The following is a 15,316-nucleotide window of genomic DNA, read 5'->3' as shown; positions in this document are numbered from 1 at the left end:
CCATGAAGTTGAATAAGGAAGAAGTGGAAGGAAGGAGAAGAGTACCAGATGTACAATGGAACACATTGTCATTCTTCGTAAGGCCAGTGATCTTCATTCAGGTCGTCAATCACTTAGAAATTGGATTATTAATTGCGTGGGCCTCGTTGTGGATGGACCAAAGGCCAAAGAGCAATTTAATACTAGGGAAATAATACATTCACCAGTTTTTTTTACTTGGGACAGCCCCCTAAAGTGTAAAAGATTAGTCATAAATACACTGGAGGGGGCATAGCTCCAAGCCTCTAACTATAAAAAAAGGTGAATATTTCACTTCTCTAAATGGTATCCCATCAATGGACTTTGTTCTCTCCCTTTATGACAAGGCAGCATTAAAATATGGGAAGTGATCTTTTCGGGCCCTTTTTTTTATTAAAAAGTATTCTTAAAATAGTATTTAAATGCTTTTTTCTTGGGTGTTGGCTGTTTATTTGAATAAGTACTTGATTTCCTATCTAGAGAATTTATATGATGGGTGGCGGTGAAAACACGTGAAGTCTTGGAAAACAGGTACGGCCCACTTTTTTTTTTATGATCCAAACCGTTCATCTGTTTTGGCACAACGTAGATAGCTTGTGCCCCAAAAATCATTCCCATTGGATGATCCTAACCCTCCGATCTGTAGAAGATTCCATAAATGGTTTTTGGAAATCTCCATATTCAGATTGGAGGGTTAGGATTATCCAATGGAAATGATTTTTGGGGCAGATAGGTTGTGCCCAAACAGATGAACGGTTTGGATCATCAAAAAAAGTGGGCCGTACCTATTTTCCAAGACTTCACGTGTTTTCACGGCCACCCATCATATAAATTCTTTCCTATATATATATATATATATATATATATATATATATATATATATATATATATAATAAGCCGGAATGAAAAGGGAGAGTTTTTTCAATTTTTTTGAAAAATCCGTGAGAATTACACCTCACATTTCTTGACTTTTTTTAACAAATGCCCCCATTCAACTCATATAATTGCAATCCTACCCCCTCCTTTATGCTTTTAACAAAGGCACCCGTTAGATCATATAATTTCAATCCCTCCCCTCCTTTATGCTTTTAACAAAGGCACCAATTAGAGCCGTATAATTTTGATCTTACCCCCCTCCTTTATGGTTTTTTAATTAAAAAACTATAGGGTGATCTTGACCATCCGATTTAAGATAAGAGGAATTATGGAAACATCTATAGATTGGAGGGCTAGGATCTGCCTATGGAAATGATTTTTGGGGCACAGCCTATTTATGTTGTGTTCCATCACATGGACGGTTTGGATCAACCTATCACGTGGTCTGTATCGTTCTTTTTCGATTTTTTTGAAAAATCCGTGAGAATTACACCTCACATTTTTTGACTTTTTTGAACAAATGCCCCCATTCAACTCATATAATTGCAATCCTACCCACCTCCTTTATGCTTTTAACAAAGGCACCCATTAGATCATATAATTTCAATCCTACCCCTCCTTTATGCTTTTAACAAAGGCACCCATTAGAGCCGTATAATTTCGATCTTACCCCCCTCCTTTATGGTTTTTTAATTAAAAAACTATAGAGTGATCTTGACCATCCGATTTAAGATAAGACGAATTATGGAAACATCTATAGATTGGAGGGCTAGGATCGGCCTATGGAAATGATTTTTGGGGCACAGCCTATTTATGTTGTGTTCCATCACATGGACGGTTTGGATCAACTTATCACGTGGTCTGTATCGTTCTTTTTCGATTTTTTTGAAAAATCCGTGAGAATTACACCTCACATTTTTTGACTTTTTTGAACAAATGCCCCAATTCAACTCATATAATTGCAATCCTACCCCCCCCTCCTTTATGCTTTTAACAAAGGCACCTATTAGATCATATAATTTCAATCCTACCCCTCCTTTATGCTTTTAACAAAGGCACCAATTAGAGCCGTATAATTTCGATCTTACCCCCCTCCTTTATGGTTTTTTAATTAAAAAACTATAGAGTGATCTTGACCATCCGATTTAAGATAAGAGGAATTATGGAAACATCTATAGATTGGAGGGCTAGGATCGGCTTATGGAAATGATTTTTGGGGCACAACCTATTTATGTTGTGTTCCATCACATGGACGGTTTGGATCAACCTATCACGTAGTCCGTACCGTTCTTTGTCGGCCCGTGCATCGCACGGGTTTTTTACTAGTGTATATAAAGCTGAATGTGGTATGCCGAGGGTGTGCGACGTGGCACCCCCTCTGTGTACCGCATTCAGCTTTTTACGTTTTTTACGTTATGAATGCAGTGGGACCCACGAAACTTGAATTAAAGTTTTCACACGTTTTCCTCTAACACACGTAACTTTAATTAACGAAATTGGAAAACGTGTTAAGGGGATGTGGACCAGGATTTTAAAACGCTCCTTAATCCTTATCTTAGATTTGACAAAACGCCTACAATAAAGGAATGTAACAATGTGATAAGGGGATGTGATGCTCGGAATGTAAAACACATCTAATATTGGAATTGACAAAAAGCCTAAAATCAAGGGTTGATTAAAACTAATCCAGATTTTATCTAGATCACATTGGATTTTATCAAAAGCATGATTTTTCTAAAGCTTTATAAAAGCTTTTTTTAGAAATTAAGAAAGTTCTAAAGCTTTTTTTTTTGGGCCGCCCCGTGCATCGCACGAGACTGCAACTAGTTAAACTAATAAATTATAAAAAATAAAACAATAATCTCCCCATAGTTCAAAAAGAGAAATTATATGGCTTTTTAAAAGACTATGGGTATTTATGTCTTTTAAGTCGGGTTTTGACGTAGTTGTTGCCTTTTGCTCGATGGGGCTTAATAGTCTTGACCGGGGTCTACAGTCTACACATTAGGACCTAAGACACCAGAAAGAAACTATCCTTTCTCAACCGTCCATAGGAAAGACCAAGATATCCACTCCTTTCCCAATTATTACCATGTCTAGCCAAGACCCACTTAGAATATAAGCAGGCTTGCACCTTGAAGTGGCGATGGTTCAAAATTGAACAATTCTTAATCATCCCATGAATTGATTCTTGGACCTTGAATACCAAATTATCTGACCATTGGTCACACTTTTATAGAGGGTAAAGAATATCATGGAAGATGATATTTTCTGGGAAATAAAATTTCAGTGTTATAGTAAGCTTGTGATTTTCATTAAAAACAAGGAAATTTTTTTATTTAAAAAATTCCATGGAATAAGAGTTTACAAAACACTTGAAAATTCATTTTTCATATAAAAAAAAACCAATTTTCCCCCTTCCAAACCAATCCAGCGAAGGATCAAGATAAATTTTGATGTGCGTAAGGCTAAGCTTCGTATTTAGGGGTTGTTTCGATAGGTGGATTTTAGAATCCAGGTTTTAGTTTGAAAGTGGCGGAAATTTTTGGATTTTTACAATTTATTATCATGAATTTTAAGTAAGAAATCCAGGTTTTAAAAATCTCTCCCCAATCTCGAGATTTCTAAAACCTGGAAACGGAAGGATCTCCTACTCTCTCGCTCGATGGAAAGAAGGGCAAGAAATCAGAAAATGACTCTCCTTCTCTCATCTCCCATCCATAATTTTGAGGAAATCCAAGATTCTAAAACATGTGTGCCCTATAGAGTTTCTCATACCATAATTCTTCAATTTTCCATTCCACCAGACTAAGCCTAAGCAAGTTTTTTGGAAAAAGGGAGTGCCCCAAGTCCCACATTCAAAGCTCAATGGCATATTTGAAATTTATTTATACCCAGATGGGTAATTTATAAGCCACTCATTCCTCCAGTTTCTTATTAAGTTGGGATAACTGGATAAGGACTGCTGGCAGGGGTAAAGGGAGCAGCAGTTGGAAAAGAATCAAAAGGCCTCTGAAACGCTCAGGGCACTTTCGAAATAAATGAAGACCCAGATGGGTGAAAATAGTATGTGGAGAAGATGAAGGTAGTCTTTCCCAAAAAGTAGCCTGTGATGTGCTATGTGTTGTTTTGAGGGAGGGAGTTAGGGTCCAAAAAGGTTTGTTGCTCTATCTAAAAACTCTGTCTCCCTCTTTTTGATTCCTTTTCTACCTTGGTTTCACAAGAGATGGTTTTTTGTTTTGTTTTGTTGGGTTTCTTTTTGTTTTTGAATGCATTGAATCTATTTTGTTGGTTTCTTTATATTTTGCAAGAAATTGACAATGGGTACTACTAACTCATATTTGGTTTGAATCCCAATACACACCTTGTTATGTGATTAAAGAAAATAAGTTGAGTATTCATCTAGTTTTATTCATGCAATGCTCATAAACACAACATAGTGATTATGGTTGACACTAAATTTACTGTTGGTTGGGTCTATAGAGTATTGATGATGTTGGGGGTTGAATTAATCCAACATGAATTGGAAGTTTATCTGACTGTAAAGTTTGTAGTGACATTGATCTTGCTGGAATAGTGCTTCTCATTGGTATGTGATGTGGTTAGGATTAACCTCATGCTGCTTTATCCACTTATAAAAATATGAATAGATTTATTAGAACAAATCCGAATGACACTGAATTTCTTCTCCATAAAATTAGAATAGTTGTTAACTTTGTTCTGAGTGTGCTATCTTGTAAAATGATCTAGACAAGATGGGATACTATCATTGGTGGTGGGGGTTTTCTATCGGACTATTGTTTGAGAGGCCATTTTATTGAGAATTTATGGACATTTATTTATTTGGGTTTGTGGTTAAATGAAGACACATTTATTACTACTACTCAATTTATTGTGATAAAATTATTGAAAAAATGAAATTGTCAGTAATTATTGCTACTAAGCTTGAGATGGAGATAGGGGGAGGAGATAAAGCTATGAGGCATAATGTTATTCATGAGAAAAGTGGCAACCTTATGTTATTTGGGTATACCATATACCTTCCCAAAGGAAAAGGATCAGCTGCTCTGGCAATCGAACAATTCGAAAACGGAGGAATTTCGTAATGGAGTTGGGTTCTCTATTGGCAAAAGGCGATAAGATTAATTTTTGGTAAAATGGTTGGATAGACAACAAGTTTGGGACAAAGGCTTAGTTGAGTTGAGTTGAGTTGATGGTTGGATAGACAACAAACATTTATGCTTCAACTATCCATCTCTTTACAGGTTGTGTAGAAAGTCGTTTTGTAAAGTGGGAGAAATGATGAAGAAGATTTTGGATTTAGGAATCAAGGTGGAGTGGAACTGGATTTTCCGTCGGTACTTTAAAGATCAGGAAGACCAGCAATTTCTGTAGCTAATTGCCTGATTGGATCTGAAATAATTCTCCAATTATCAACCTGATCGACGATGTTGGATATGGGAATCAATGGCGAGTTCTCTTCAAGTGTCATCTGTAGATATATCTTTTCCAAAGGTCTTACTTATCCCAAGAGAACGGCTTGGAAGGTGGTGGCTCCTCCTAGGGTGAGTGCCTTTATTTGGACAATATTAATATCGTTAATATGTTGGAAAAGATGTACAAGATTCCGAATAGATGTATCATGTGCAAGCAAAGTGAGGGAACCACCAGTCACCCATTTATTCATGCGACTGTGGCAGAATAATTTGGTCTAGCATCCTGTAAAGTCTTGGAATGGATTGGTATTCCCAAATATCTGGTCTAATCTCAATTAGCAATTGGAAACTCAGTAAAATATGCAAGAAAGGGAAAAAATGTGGAGCATGTCCCTATATGATATTGCTTGGCACATCTGGAAGGAACTCAATAGTAGGGTTTTTGAATAGATGAAAATGAAGGTCGACAATCTTATATCTTCTATCCATTTCAACATCATCAATTCGGTGAGAGCAGACCTTCAGATTGGCTCAATATCCATTGCCTATGCCATCTATTGCTGGCATGAAGTAGTTAACGATAGAATCAAGGTTGTCCGAGATGGAGCGAACTCAATTTTGAAGTGAGCTCCCTTGGAAACCCAGGGCCAGCTTGCATATGGAGTGATTAGAGATCACTGTGGTGAAAAGTTTCTGATTGGCAACTCAACAGCCATCAACTCTTGAGCTCTTAAGGTTACAGTCCATAGAGATTTGCGAACTGATCAATTGTATCCGAGACTTCAAAAAAGATAAGGGCTTAATATCCGTTACATATACCTTCCATTGCTGGTATGAAGTAGTTAACAGTTCAAACCAACACCAACAACTGCAGTACCACGCTGTAAGGTAACTGGATGGCATCGTTTCCGCCAAATGAGGCTTCAGCCTGAAAATGGTGTACTTCATCAGCTGGGTCTCTAAACCGGTTGGCAGTAAGACCTTGGGGCCGAACAACGGGGAAGGAGACTAGGGGAGAGGCTTATCACATTTGTTGCTATTCATAAGGGGGGACAGGCAAGGAAGAAAGGTTCTCGTTTGGTCAATTCTGTCTATTGAATTAATATGACCATAAGTCTTTCTCCTTCCCTAGAGGGAAGGAAAGCGAGTGCCCCCTCGTGTGTACGTGCTCGCATCCACTTTGAACCTATGGGTCTAACCTGCCCGAGCGTAAGACTCCCTTACCCCGAGAGAGAGAGAGAGAGAGAGAGAGAGAGAGAGAGAGAGAGAGAGAGAGAGAGAGAGAGAGAGAGAGAGAGAGAGAGAGAGAGAGAGAGAGAGAGAGAGAGAGAGAGAGAGAGAGAGAGAGAGAGAGAGAGAGAGAGAGAGAGAGAGAGAGAGAGAGTTTCTAAACTCTTCCGCGCCCCTCATAGCGCTCCACGACTTGGACAGACGGGGCGCCCCATGGGCGGTTTGTGGGCAGGGATTGTTCAGTTCGGTCCCTCACCCGAGGTCCCTCACTTCACTCACTTTCATGTCATGTGTTGAAGTATTGGATGACGACATCTACACGCGCGCGGACACATGCGCGATAATAGAGTACACGCGCGAGCACAGACACAGATACATGCCTAAGCTCAAGTACCGGAACAATAGCTAGGCGAGTTACCTGTTAGTCTGGTGGCGACCAGTAATTAGGAGAAAACCGGAAAAAGTTGTGCCCTTGATTGGTTATTCAAAGTGGGTATAATCCAGATGAGCCTTCCAGAGTATGCACTCGCGGCTTAGCAATAAGTAATACCTGTAGTTAAAGTATAAAGATAAATAACGCCTTTCTCCAACAGCTTAGCAATCAGTAATACCTGTAGTTAAAGAATAAAAGATAAATAACACCTTTCTCCAACAGCTTAAGCTTTTGGAGAAGTTAGTAAGTTAACATAATATCAGAACCAAAGGTCCCGAATTCAAACCTCCCGGATAGCAAAAATTCACATGCGATGGTCGGCCCAAAGTGGGACCACATGTGCCACGTGTTTGCCAAGTGGACCACACGTGCGGGGGAGTGTTAAAGTATAAAAGATAAATAACGCCTTTCTCCAACAGCTTAAGCTTTTGGAGAAGTTGGGTAAGTTAACACCAGTCATCCTAGCCTTTGGCCTATTAAGTTTAAGATTGGCAACTGCAATTCGCAACATTAGTAGCGGTATTCGCCACCAGCTCTAAATACTCTCAAACTCAATTTTGAAGTGAGTTCCCTTGGAAACCCAGGGCCAGCTAGCACATGTGGAATGATTAGTGATCACAGTGGTGAAAAGTTTCTGATAGGTGACTCAATAGCCATTAACTTTTGGGCTCTAAATAAGGCTTTGGTGAACTGATTAATTGTATCCAAGGCTGATGTAGGACCGGGAAGAGAAAGAGAGGAAAGAGGAGAAAGAGAAGAGAAGGAGAAGAATAGGGGAAGAAGAGAACTAGAAATAGAAGAAGAGAAGAATTAGAGGGGAGAAAATTTGTATTCCAATCGATTAATCATCCAAAAACTTAAAATCCCAGATACATGTGGCCTATTTATAGGCAATGGACATAAAATTCCATTGGAAATAAAAGCACTAAAACTAAAACACATGGAAATAAATTCCTATAAACTAAAAAAACATGGAAATAAATCCTAATGGGCCAATAATCCTCTTATTGCGCCTACTATCTGCATCCGAGACTTAATAAACAATTAGGCCTTAGAATTTCTTCATATTCGAAGATCAGCCAACATCTAAGCTGATGAGTTGGCTATATCTTGATCTCATAAAGATTCATTAACTATATCTGATGGTCCTTTTAGCTAGTTTATTTATTTATTTATTTTTCTTTTTGCTTTGATTAGGGTCACCTCAACTTCTTTGCCGGATGTGCACGTCCTCGCTCGTAGTTGGGAACCCCCTGGCCAAACCATGCTGAATTTCAATTTTGACGGATTTAGCGTAGGTAACCTTGGGCCAGCTGGGGTGGGCGGAGTACTGCAGGATGAGAGGAGTGTCACCAAATGGGATTTCTCAGGTCAAATTGCAATATTGGATTCAAATGAAGCAGGGGTTAGAGCTATGCTACAAGGGATAAGGATGATGGAGAGCTCAGATCTTAGAGGATTGATAGTGGAGGGGGACTCCTCAATGTAATCAGGTGGGTGAGCGGAAGCTAATTGCCTCCTTGGAGATTTGCTCATTTCTTTGATCGAGTGGAGGACGCTCCAATGTTGTATCAACATGTTCGGAGATCCGCCAACTCTGACACCGATCGCTTAGCCAGGCAGGGTGTAGAAAGGGATAGTTTGGCAGATTTCGATTTCTTTACCCCCTTGACCGCTGCCCCTTTGCTTCCTTTTGATTTTCCTCTTCTCATTGCTTCTTCTCTTTGTTGTGTACCATTTGGTATCTGACCATCTTGACTGTTGTTCCTTATAATAAAATGATTCACCATTCGAGAAAAAAGCTTTTCTTTGCCACATATGGTTAACATTTCTTAGAAATGTCCGGTTCACATTTCCATTATTACACCTGTACCAACTCTCATTTTTTTATGGTGCAGTAGTGGCATTGGATTCTATAATTTTCTTTTGTTCCTTTATTTAGTAAAAGCATGGCTTGCATATGAGAACATAAATTTTCTATAAATTAATGGCTTCTGTCAACTGCTGGTTGCACTGGTCACCGAAAAAATATTCCCAGCCCAATTGCCAATAATTTATTGTTCTCTGTCACTTGCAATGCTTTAGTTTCAAATTTGTGAATCTTTTATTTATTTATTTTATTTCTTTGGTTTAACAATTTTTTGTCACAGCAACTTATGTAGGGCGTTATTTCTTTTGAGGAGAATCAACTGACGAAATAAGTTCAATTTGGCCTTGGAAGGATCGCTCCAAGGCTATAGAGAATGCATAACAAAAGCAGCAAAGATTCGGATCAAAGTTCTGTCCATTCCATATCTCCATGCGTTGTTAATTGCCCATCTTGGCGGAATTCCAAGAGCAAACCTTTAACTTAGACTCTCCAACACAAAATTTTCGTGACGTTAAACGAGTGCAAGACCAAGATTCATCTTCAACTCAGTCGACTGGTCAATCTCATCATAAAATTGACGGGATGGGTACAGGGAACCCTCAAGGGCAGTGCATTTCGGCAAGAACCGGTATGAACTATGAATTTATTGATACTAGAAATTCTGTTATTTAGGTTCACTTTACTACTTCCTAAACTTGACATATATTATGTATCTTTACTATGCATGCTTGGTGTCCTCCCCGGGACTTCACTTGCAAAAACACTAGATTGGTGGATTGCTTCTACATCTTATATTGATTGGACTTTAGTTTCACTTGTTTTAGTTCCTTTACTTCTGTATTTATACTGGCATATTCTCATTCAATCTTTGGCATCTGTTTTTTAGCATTTGATGTTTCTTTGGAACTCTTCTTCGTTTGCATCTTGTGTAGCTTGTACATTCCACTTGGCTGGTGATAGTGTCACCAAAGCAAGGGGCAGTGAAACTCCACTTGTGGTTTGGAGCAAATTAGGTGTTTGACAGTCTTCACCGTCCAACTTGAGAGAGAGTTTTAAGAGATAAGGGTTTCCAAGTTTAAAGCCTCGATACATTTCCCTTTCATTCAATATGCTGTTTTTCTGTCAGTTATATGTGTGTTCCATTTTTCCCTTCAGCTGATTGCACACAGTGTTTTAGTCATAGACTCATAGGGCACTACTTTGTGGACCCTGCTCTTGGAAAAGTGGATAAGTTGACTGGAAAGGCCTAGAGTAGTCCTTCAGAAGGGTTCACGACTGGGCTTCAAAAACTGTGATGTCACCCTATATCACTGTCATTCTTGTTGCTGGTGTGCACTGTGCACTCCCCGATGAAGTCTAATTTGTTGAATTTTGAGCACTTTGGTAAGTGAATGGTCATTCAATTCGGGTGGGGGTGATGGAGGGGGGATTGATCTTTGTAAATTGTGACAGTTTTTTGAGATTAAAGCTTTCCCGGCTGATATGAGAAGAACCATAGACGTGGATTTCCTTATTGGTTATCATGACCATGCTTGAAAAAGCGTTTATAATGTCATTCTGTATACTTTGTCACTTTAATTCTTGTTTATGCTTTGCAGAAGTACCTGCTGATGTCTTGTTTATTGAACTTCTTTTTGAATGATAGTCTAGTTTATTGAGCTTACTAAAACCCATCTTTGGCATGGTCTGAGAGGTGAATGGTAGTTCTGTTCAGTTATATGCAATACAGGACCTGTATTTGCACCTGCAATTTGTGCCATTCTATTCAATTATATGCATTTCAGGACTTGTATTTGCACTAGCAATTATAAGCAAACTTGGATAGATCTCTATTCTCTGGCTTGCAGGGTTGAATCATCCTCATCTATTGGAACACATAGTTATCAATTGGGTATTTTAAGGTTAAAAATATTTATATAGTTTTTTAACCCGGAATTTATCTAGGAACCTGGGGCGGCACCTTAAATCTTATTAATAAGAAAATAATAATTACAAGAGGACATAAAACCTTGCCTCTAACCCATTGAAGACAATTAAAAAAAGAAAACCCCCCTTACAAGAAAAAACACTACATTATTTGCTACGAATGTAAGGAATACCAAGTTGATCACATCTAAGAGCTCCTCTACAATCCTTAGGGAGACTAGTCCAGTTCCAAAAGACTGCATTAATGCTGGTGTCGCAAGCATGATTAGCCAGACTGCCCGCTACATGGTTTCCTTCCCTGCAATGTGAGTGATAGCAAAATCCATAGTAGACAACATTTCCTTTATTTCTTTTACAATATAATAAATGTGTCATAGGGATATGAGTTCACCTTTAATGATATTGGCCAGGACAAGTCTCTGTCTGATTCAATCCAGATATTCTTAATACCTAAAGCAACACAGTAGCGAAGGCCATCTCTCATTGCTCTATCTTCAGCTATCATGTTAGTATTCACATCATAGAAGTGAGAAAAAGCAAAAATTACCTTACCACTATTGTCTCTGATAACCCCTCCTATGGCTATACCAGGATTGCCTCAGTCTTGACGCACCATCGATATTTAACTTTGGTATTCAACTTCAAAGTTCTCCAGTAGGTTTCTTCCAATAAACTAAATATTTATGTAGTTTCCTTCCTTTCATCTGGACTAACTTTTCATTCCTATGGAATCATAGTGAAATTTTATATGTCCCTAAGATGACATTTTGGCTTCTTCACATACACACACAACCTTTTTTCAGTAATGGCACAATGACACTTCCTTTATAACTTTCACGTGCGATGATAAATTCCGTTATAATCCCCAAAAAGTTTTCATCAGCCAATCATGATACTGTTTACCAAAGAGAGTCCCACCATTATCAAAATGAGGGAGTGCATATATCTTCTCTCTCTCTCTCTCTCTATCTATGTACCTATGTATGTATGTATGTATGTATGTATGTATGTATCTATCTATCTATGTGTGTGTGCGCGTGCGCGTGCATTCTTAAAATGTTATATCGGGTGTTTCTTTACGAAGTACTGACACAAGAAACGGATGTGATTGTTGTTCTTTTCTTAGGATATGATGAGACTAATGGGAGGCGATCTGAAGGACTCACGAAATCAGTTTTATCTCCGAGGAATCCTGATATTACTGTTCGTCCAGAAATTGATTATAACCAGTCTATTGTAAGTTCATAACATAAGTTGGGATTTACTCTAGTGATTCTATGGCACATGCATATTCCTTTGGGCATTAATACTTCTCTTCCTTTGATACAGGTTCACATCGCATACCCTTATGATCAATACTTTGGTGGGGTACTGGCTGCTTATGGACCACAAGCTATTGTAAGTATCATGGAGTATCTTTTCGTCTTGGATATCAATTTACAGATATCGAATGGCATGTTTTCCTTATTTATTATACTTTTTTTTTAAAACAGTACAAGACTTTATTGAAAAAAGAAGTGAGATACAGAAGCTAAGGAGGGGGCATAGATTGCCCCCAAAACAATACAGGTTTAGAAACACCCCTTTTAGCAAACGAGTCCCTAGTATCATTGGCACTGTGGTGTGTTAATAACATACAGGAGTTGAGGGCTCATACAAGCGACATGAAGTTTAAAAGAAAGTCCAGATGGGTTGGGAATGTACCTTGCTTCAAGGGTCCAAATTACTAGTATCAATTGCTTGATTTAGATTTAGATTTCCTCTTTGTAGCATTTAGTTGAAGCCCTAACTGTATTTGAATGGATTCATCCAAGTGCTTCCCACTCATGATTGAAATTTTTGTTTTTTCTGGTTTCCAATTTCCATCGTCTTGCTCATTGTAATGTATTATTGAACTTGACCAGATTCATCCCCAAATGTTGGGGGTGCCACCTGCACGAGTGTCACTGCCTCCTGAACTTTCAGAAGATGAACCCATTTTTGTGAATGCAAAACAATATCATGGAATCCTCAGACGGAGACAGTCGCGTGCCAAGTTAGAGGCTCAGAATAAAGTGATTAAAGCTCGGAAAGTATGTTCCCTGAAAGCATAATCTATTGCATCTGTTATTTTATTTCATTATCTCGACTTTTCTTTCTAGCAATTTGTCCTTATTTTTCTTGCACTTTACCTAGATGTTCAGGATGCTATCAGTCTGGAAACTAGAAACAGAAAAATACTGGGTGAAACATTGTTTCTTAGTGTGATTGTTTTATACTATATTATGCTGTTTCCTGCTGTTTTGCTTGTATTGTCTTCGGGTAAGTGCTCCAAGCCCTATGTTTTCATTTTCTTGTAACAATACGGTTACATTTTTTTACCAATTTCCTACTTTCTATGCTTTATGCGTACTTGAAACCAGAATTGTCATGCAATATTGCATTTGTTTTTCTCAGCACTGGGAGACTAGAACTGAGAACTATTTTATTTATAAACACTTATCAACAATTGCTTTTTATAATTATATTGAAATCAACATTAGCTTCATAAATTAGATATTGTTTGGTATTGGGCACGTTGTTTAACGAGGTAGCGGTTTTGTTTTGCAAGCCGGAATTGCACTTTTCATTTTTAAAGTAGGTAGGCTAGTATCAGATAAAAAAAAGTAGCTAGGCCAGTATTGAGCCTGTGGCTGGGGGCCAATTCTCCGTGTCCGATCCCATTCGCTTGAAAAAAGTGAAACATCTATTATCTGGTAAGTTGCTTTCACATATTTTCTTGTTTTTAAGGAAAAATAAAACACCGATGTCACTATTTGAAGTAGTGAGATTGTAGTGTTAGCATGACCTGATCTCTGATTAAAGTCACTTTCCACCGTGATCATGACATCTAATCCACTGGTAGATTTTGTGAAAAAAAGTTACACTTCAGTCCCAATTAGTCTTTAGCCTGTCAAATGAGTCTGTCATGCTACCTTGCCAGCATGGGCTTGTAATGAAGAAGAGAAAAAACAAAATCCCCCCAATACCCAAGAGTTTAAATGTGGGAGAAATTAAAATATCCATTTTGTTGGTTATTTCGGTTTAGTTCCCCCTTCAAATTCTAGATGCTAGTGAATAGAAAGGCTTTTTTTTTTTTGGGTAAGTAAGCTGGGGTTTGGCGGGAACCCCTATCGGTTTATTAAATGAAAAGAAAGATATACATTTAAGAATGGAAATCATCATCCCTATCTTTGAGACACTATATAGGGAAAACAAAAGGACTCAATTGATCCAAGAAAGACTGTAACAAGAACTTGACGGCCCTAATGTTCCTGGAGCTCTATCATCTTCTGACTCAATTTCCTGAGTCTCTGGCTCTTCCTCAACTTCTGGTGATTTGTCTTTGTGTTTTTGTCCTCTGTTTTTGGCGGTTTGTCCTCAGTGGGAGAAGGGCTATCATCTCTTGAATAAGAAGGCTTGTTGCAAAATTGTCATGCTTTCTTATTTTTGCATTACCACTTGTAATAATATGCAGCCATATCTTCACAAGTCTCGTCATCTCCATGCGATGAAGAGAGCAAGGGGTACCAGTGGGCGCTTTCTCAACACAAAGGAGCTCCAACCATCCAGTCTTCTCCCCATCACCAATGGCCAAAACATCTTGGATTCAGCTCTGCCACAACTAGGGGGAAGTCTTTCAGAATCTGAACTTTTCCAGTCTGAAAATGGCAATGCGGGTGCCTCTGCCACGTCCTGCTCTGAGGTCACGAGCGCTTCGAACAATGATGATATCTTCCATTCCCACATGGGTGGGAGCTTGCAAGGAGTTGGCATTATGCATAATAGCTCCAATCACCAAGTTTCCATCATCAGGTGAGAGCTGAAAAACAACCCATTTGCGGCATTGTTTCTGTATGAAACACCAGACTTCAATTACTGTCCGATGTGTGACGCGTGTCCGTCGGATTAGACGATTCTGTCTGGTGTTTCATAGGCAGTTCATCCTTGGCTATGATATTTTATTTCTAAAGTTCATGTTGGTTATATGCTATGAACAAAAATTTAAGTGACTAGTACTGGGAATTGTTCTATCATTCTCCTTTGGTGGGTGGATATTGTTGTTATTAATTAATATACTCTGGATTTGCATCTGCAAAAAACTTGATTTCTAATGAATACCAAGTTTCTGTTCATATTGACAATGGGAAATGATATCAGCACAACCATGTTTTAATAATAGCACAAACCCAGTTTGTCTTTTCTTTTTAATTGGATTGTGAGAGCTTTTTGGGAATTGTAATAACCTTTGACAGCTCTTTAAATAATAAAAGACAAGAAGATTTAGTGCGGATATCAAAACATAGTTCTGCTGATATCATTTCCCCTTAACAATGTAGCAGCTGCTTTTTTTATTTTTTGTTGTTGAAAGATAGTTAGTACTCTTGCCTGTATCCATTGGTCTTCTCAGGGCAATTGTGATACAACCATTTGGTGTATACACTAGTAACACTACTCCCTCCTTCCTCAAGGTATGGGTCTACTCATTACAACCTCTTGTCACAACTT

At 38.4% G+C, this 15,316-nt stretch overlaps 1 protein-coding gene and 1 long non-coding RNA gene across 3 annotated transcripts; both read left to right on the top strand.

Annotated features, from left to right (window-relative positions):
* The first annotated feature begins 3,850 nt into the window (after positions 1 to 3,850).
* LOC143863955 (nuclear transcription factor Y subunit A-3-like) lies at positions 3,851 to 14,655 on the top strand. 2 transcript variants are annotated; one of them, XM_077374764.1, is made up of 6 exons: positions 3,851 to 4,051; positions 9,156 to 9,491; positions 11,916 to 12,025; positions 12,119 to 12,187; positions 12,694 to 12,861; positions 14,286 to 14,655. In XM_077374764.1, the coding sequence occupies exons 2-6, from the start codon at positions 9,446 to 9,448 to the stop codon at positions 14,625 to 14,627; spliced, it is 735 nt and encodes a 244-aa protein (XP_077230879.1). In that variant the 5' UTR covers positions 3,851 to 4,051; positions 9,156 to 9,445; the 3' UTR covers positions 14,628 to 14,655. The 2 variants fall into 2 exon arrangements, with proteins under 2 accessions (XP_077230879.1, XP_077230878.1); XM_077374763.1 differs by having other exon boundaries at positions 9,144 to 9,491.
* Positions 9,796 to 11,705, top strand: LOC143863956 (uncharacterized). Its single transcript, XR_013241045.1, has 4 exons — positions 9,796 to 10,246; positions 11,002 to 11,094; positions 11,200 to 11,294; positions 11,381 to 11,705. It is a non-coding gene; the product is annotated as an uncharacterized LOC143863956 (long non-coding RNA).
* Positions 14,656 to 15,316: the final 661 nt, after the last annotated feature.

The sequence above is a fragment of the Tasmannia lanceolata genome, unplaced genomic scaffold (assembly GCF_043159265.1).
Source record: "Tasmannia lanceolata isolate RefF3 unplaced genomic scaffold, GAP_Taslan_0.1 ptg000044l, whole genome shotgun sequence".
In the NCBI taxonomy this organism is placed as follows: Eukaryota; Viridiplantae; Streptophyta; class Magnoliopsida; order Canellales; family Winteraceae; genus Tasmannia; species Tasmannia lanceolata.
This window is presented reverse-complemented; position numbering and strand designations above follow the sequence as displayed.

Coding starts and splice junctions, on each gene's coding strand:
- LOC143863955 (XM_077374764.1), top strand. CDS start 9,446: ATGGGTACAGGGAACCCTCAAGGGCAGTGCATTTCGGCAAGAACCG. Junction 9,492..11,915: donor GTGCATTTCGGCAAGAACCG/GTATGAACTATG, acceptor TTCTTTTCTTAG/GATATGATGAGACTAATGGG. Junction 12,026..12,118: donor TTGATTATAACCAGTCTATT/GTAAGTTCATAA, acceptor CCTTTGATACAG/GTTCACATCGCATACCCTTA.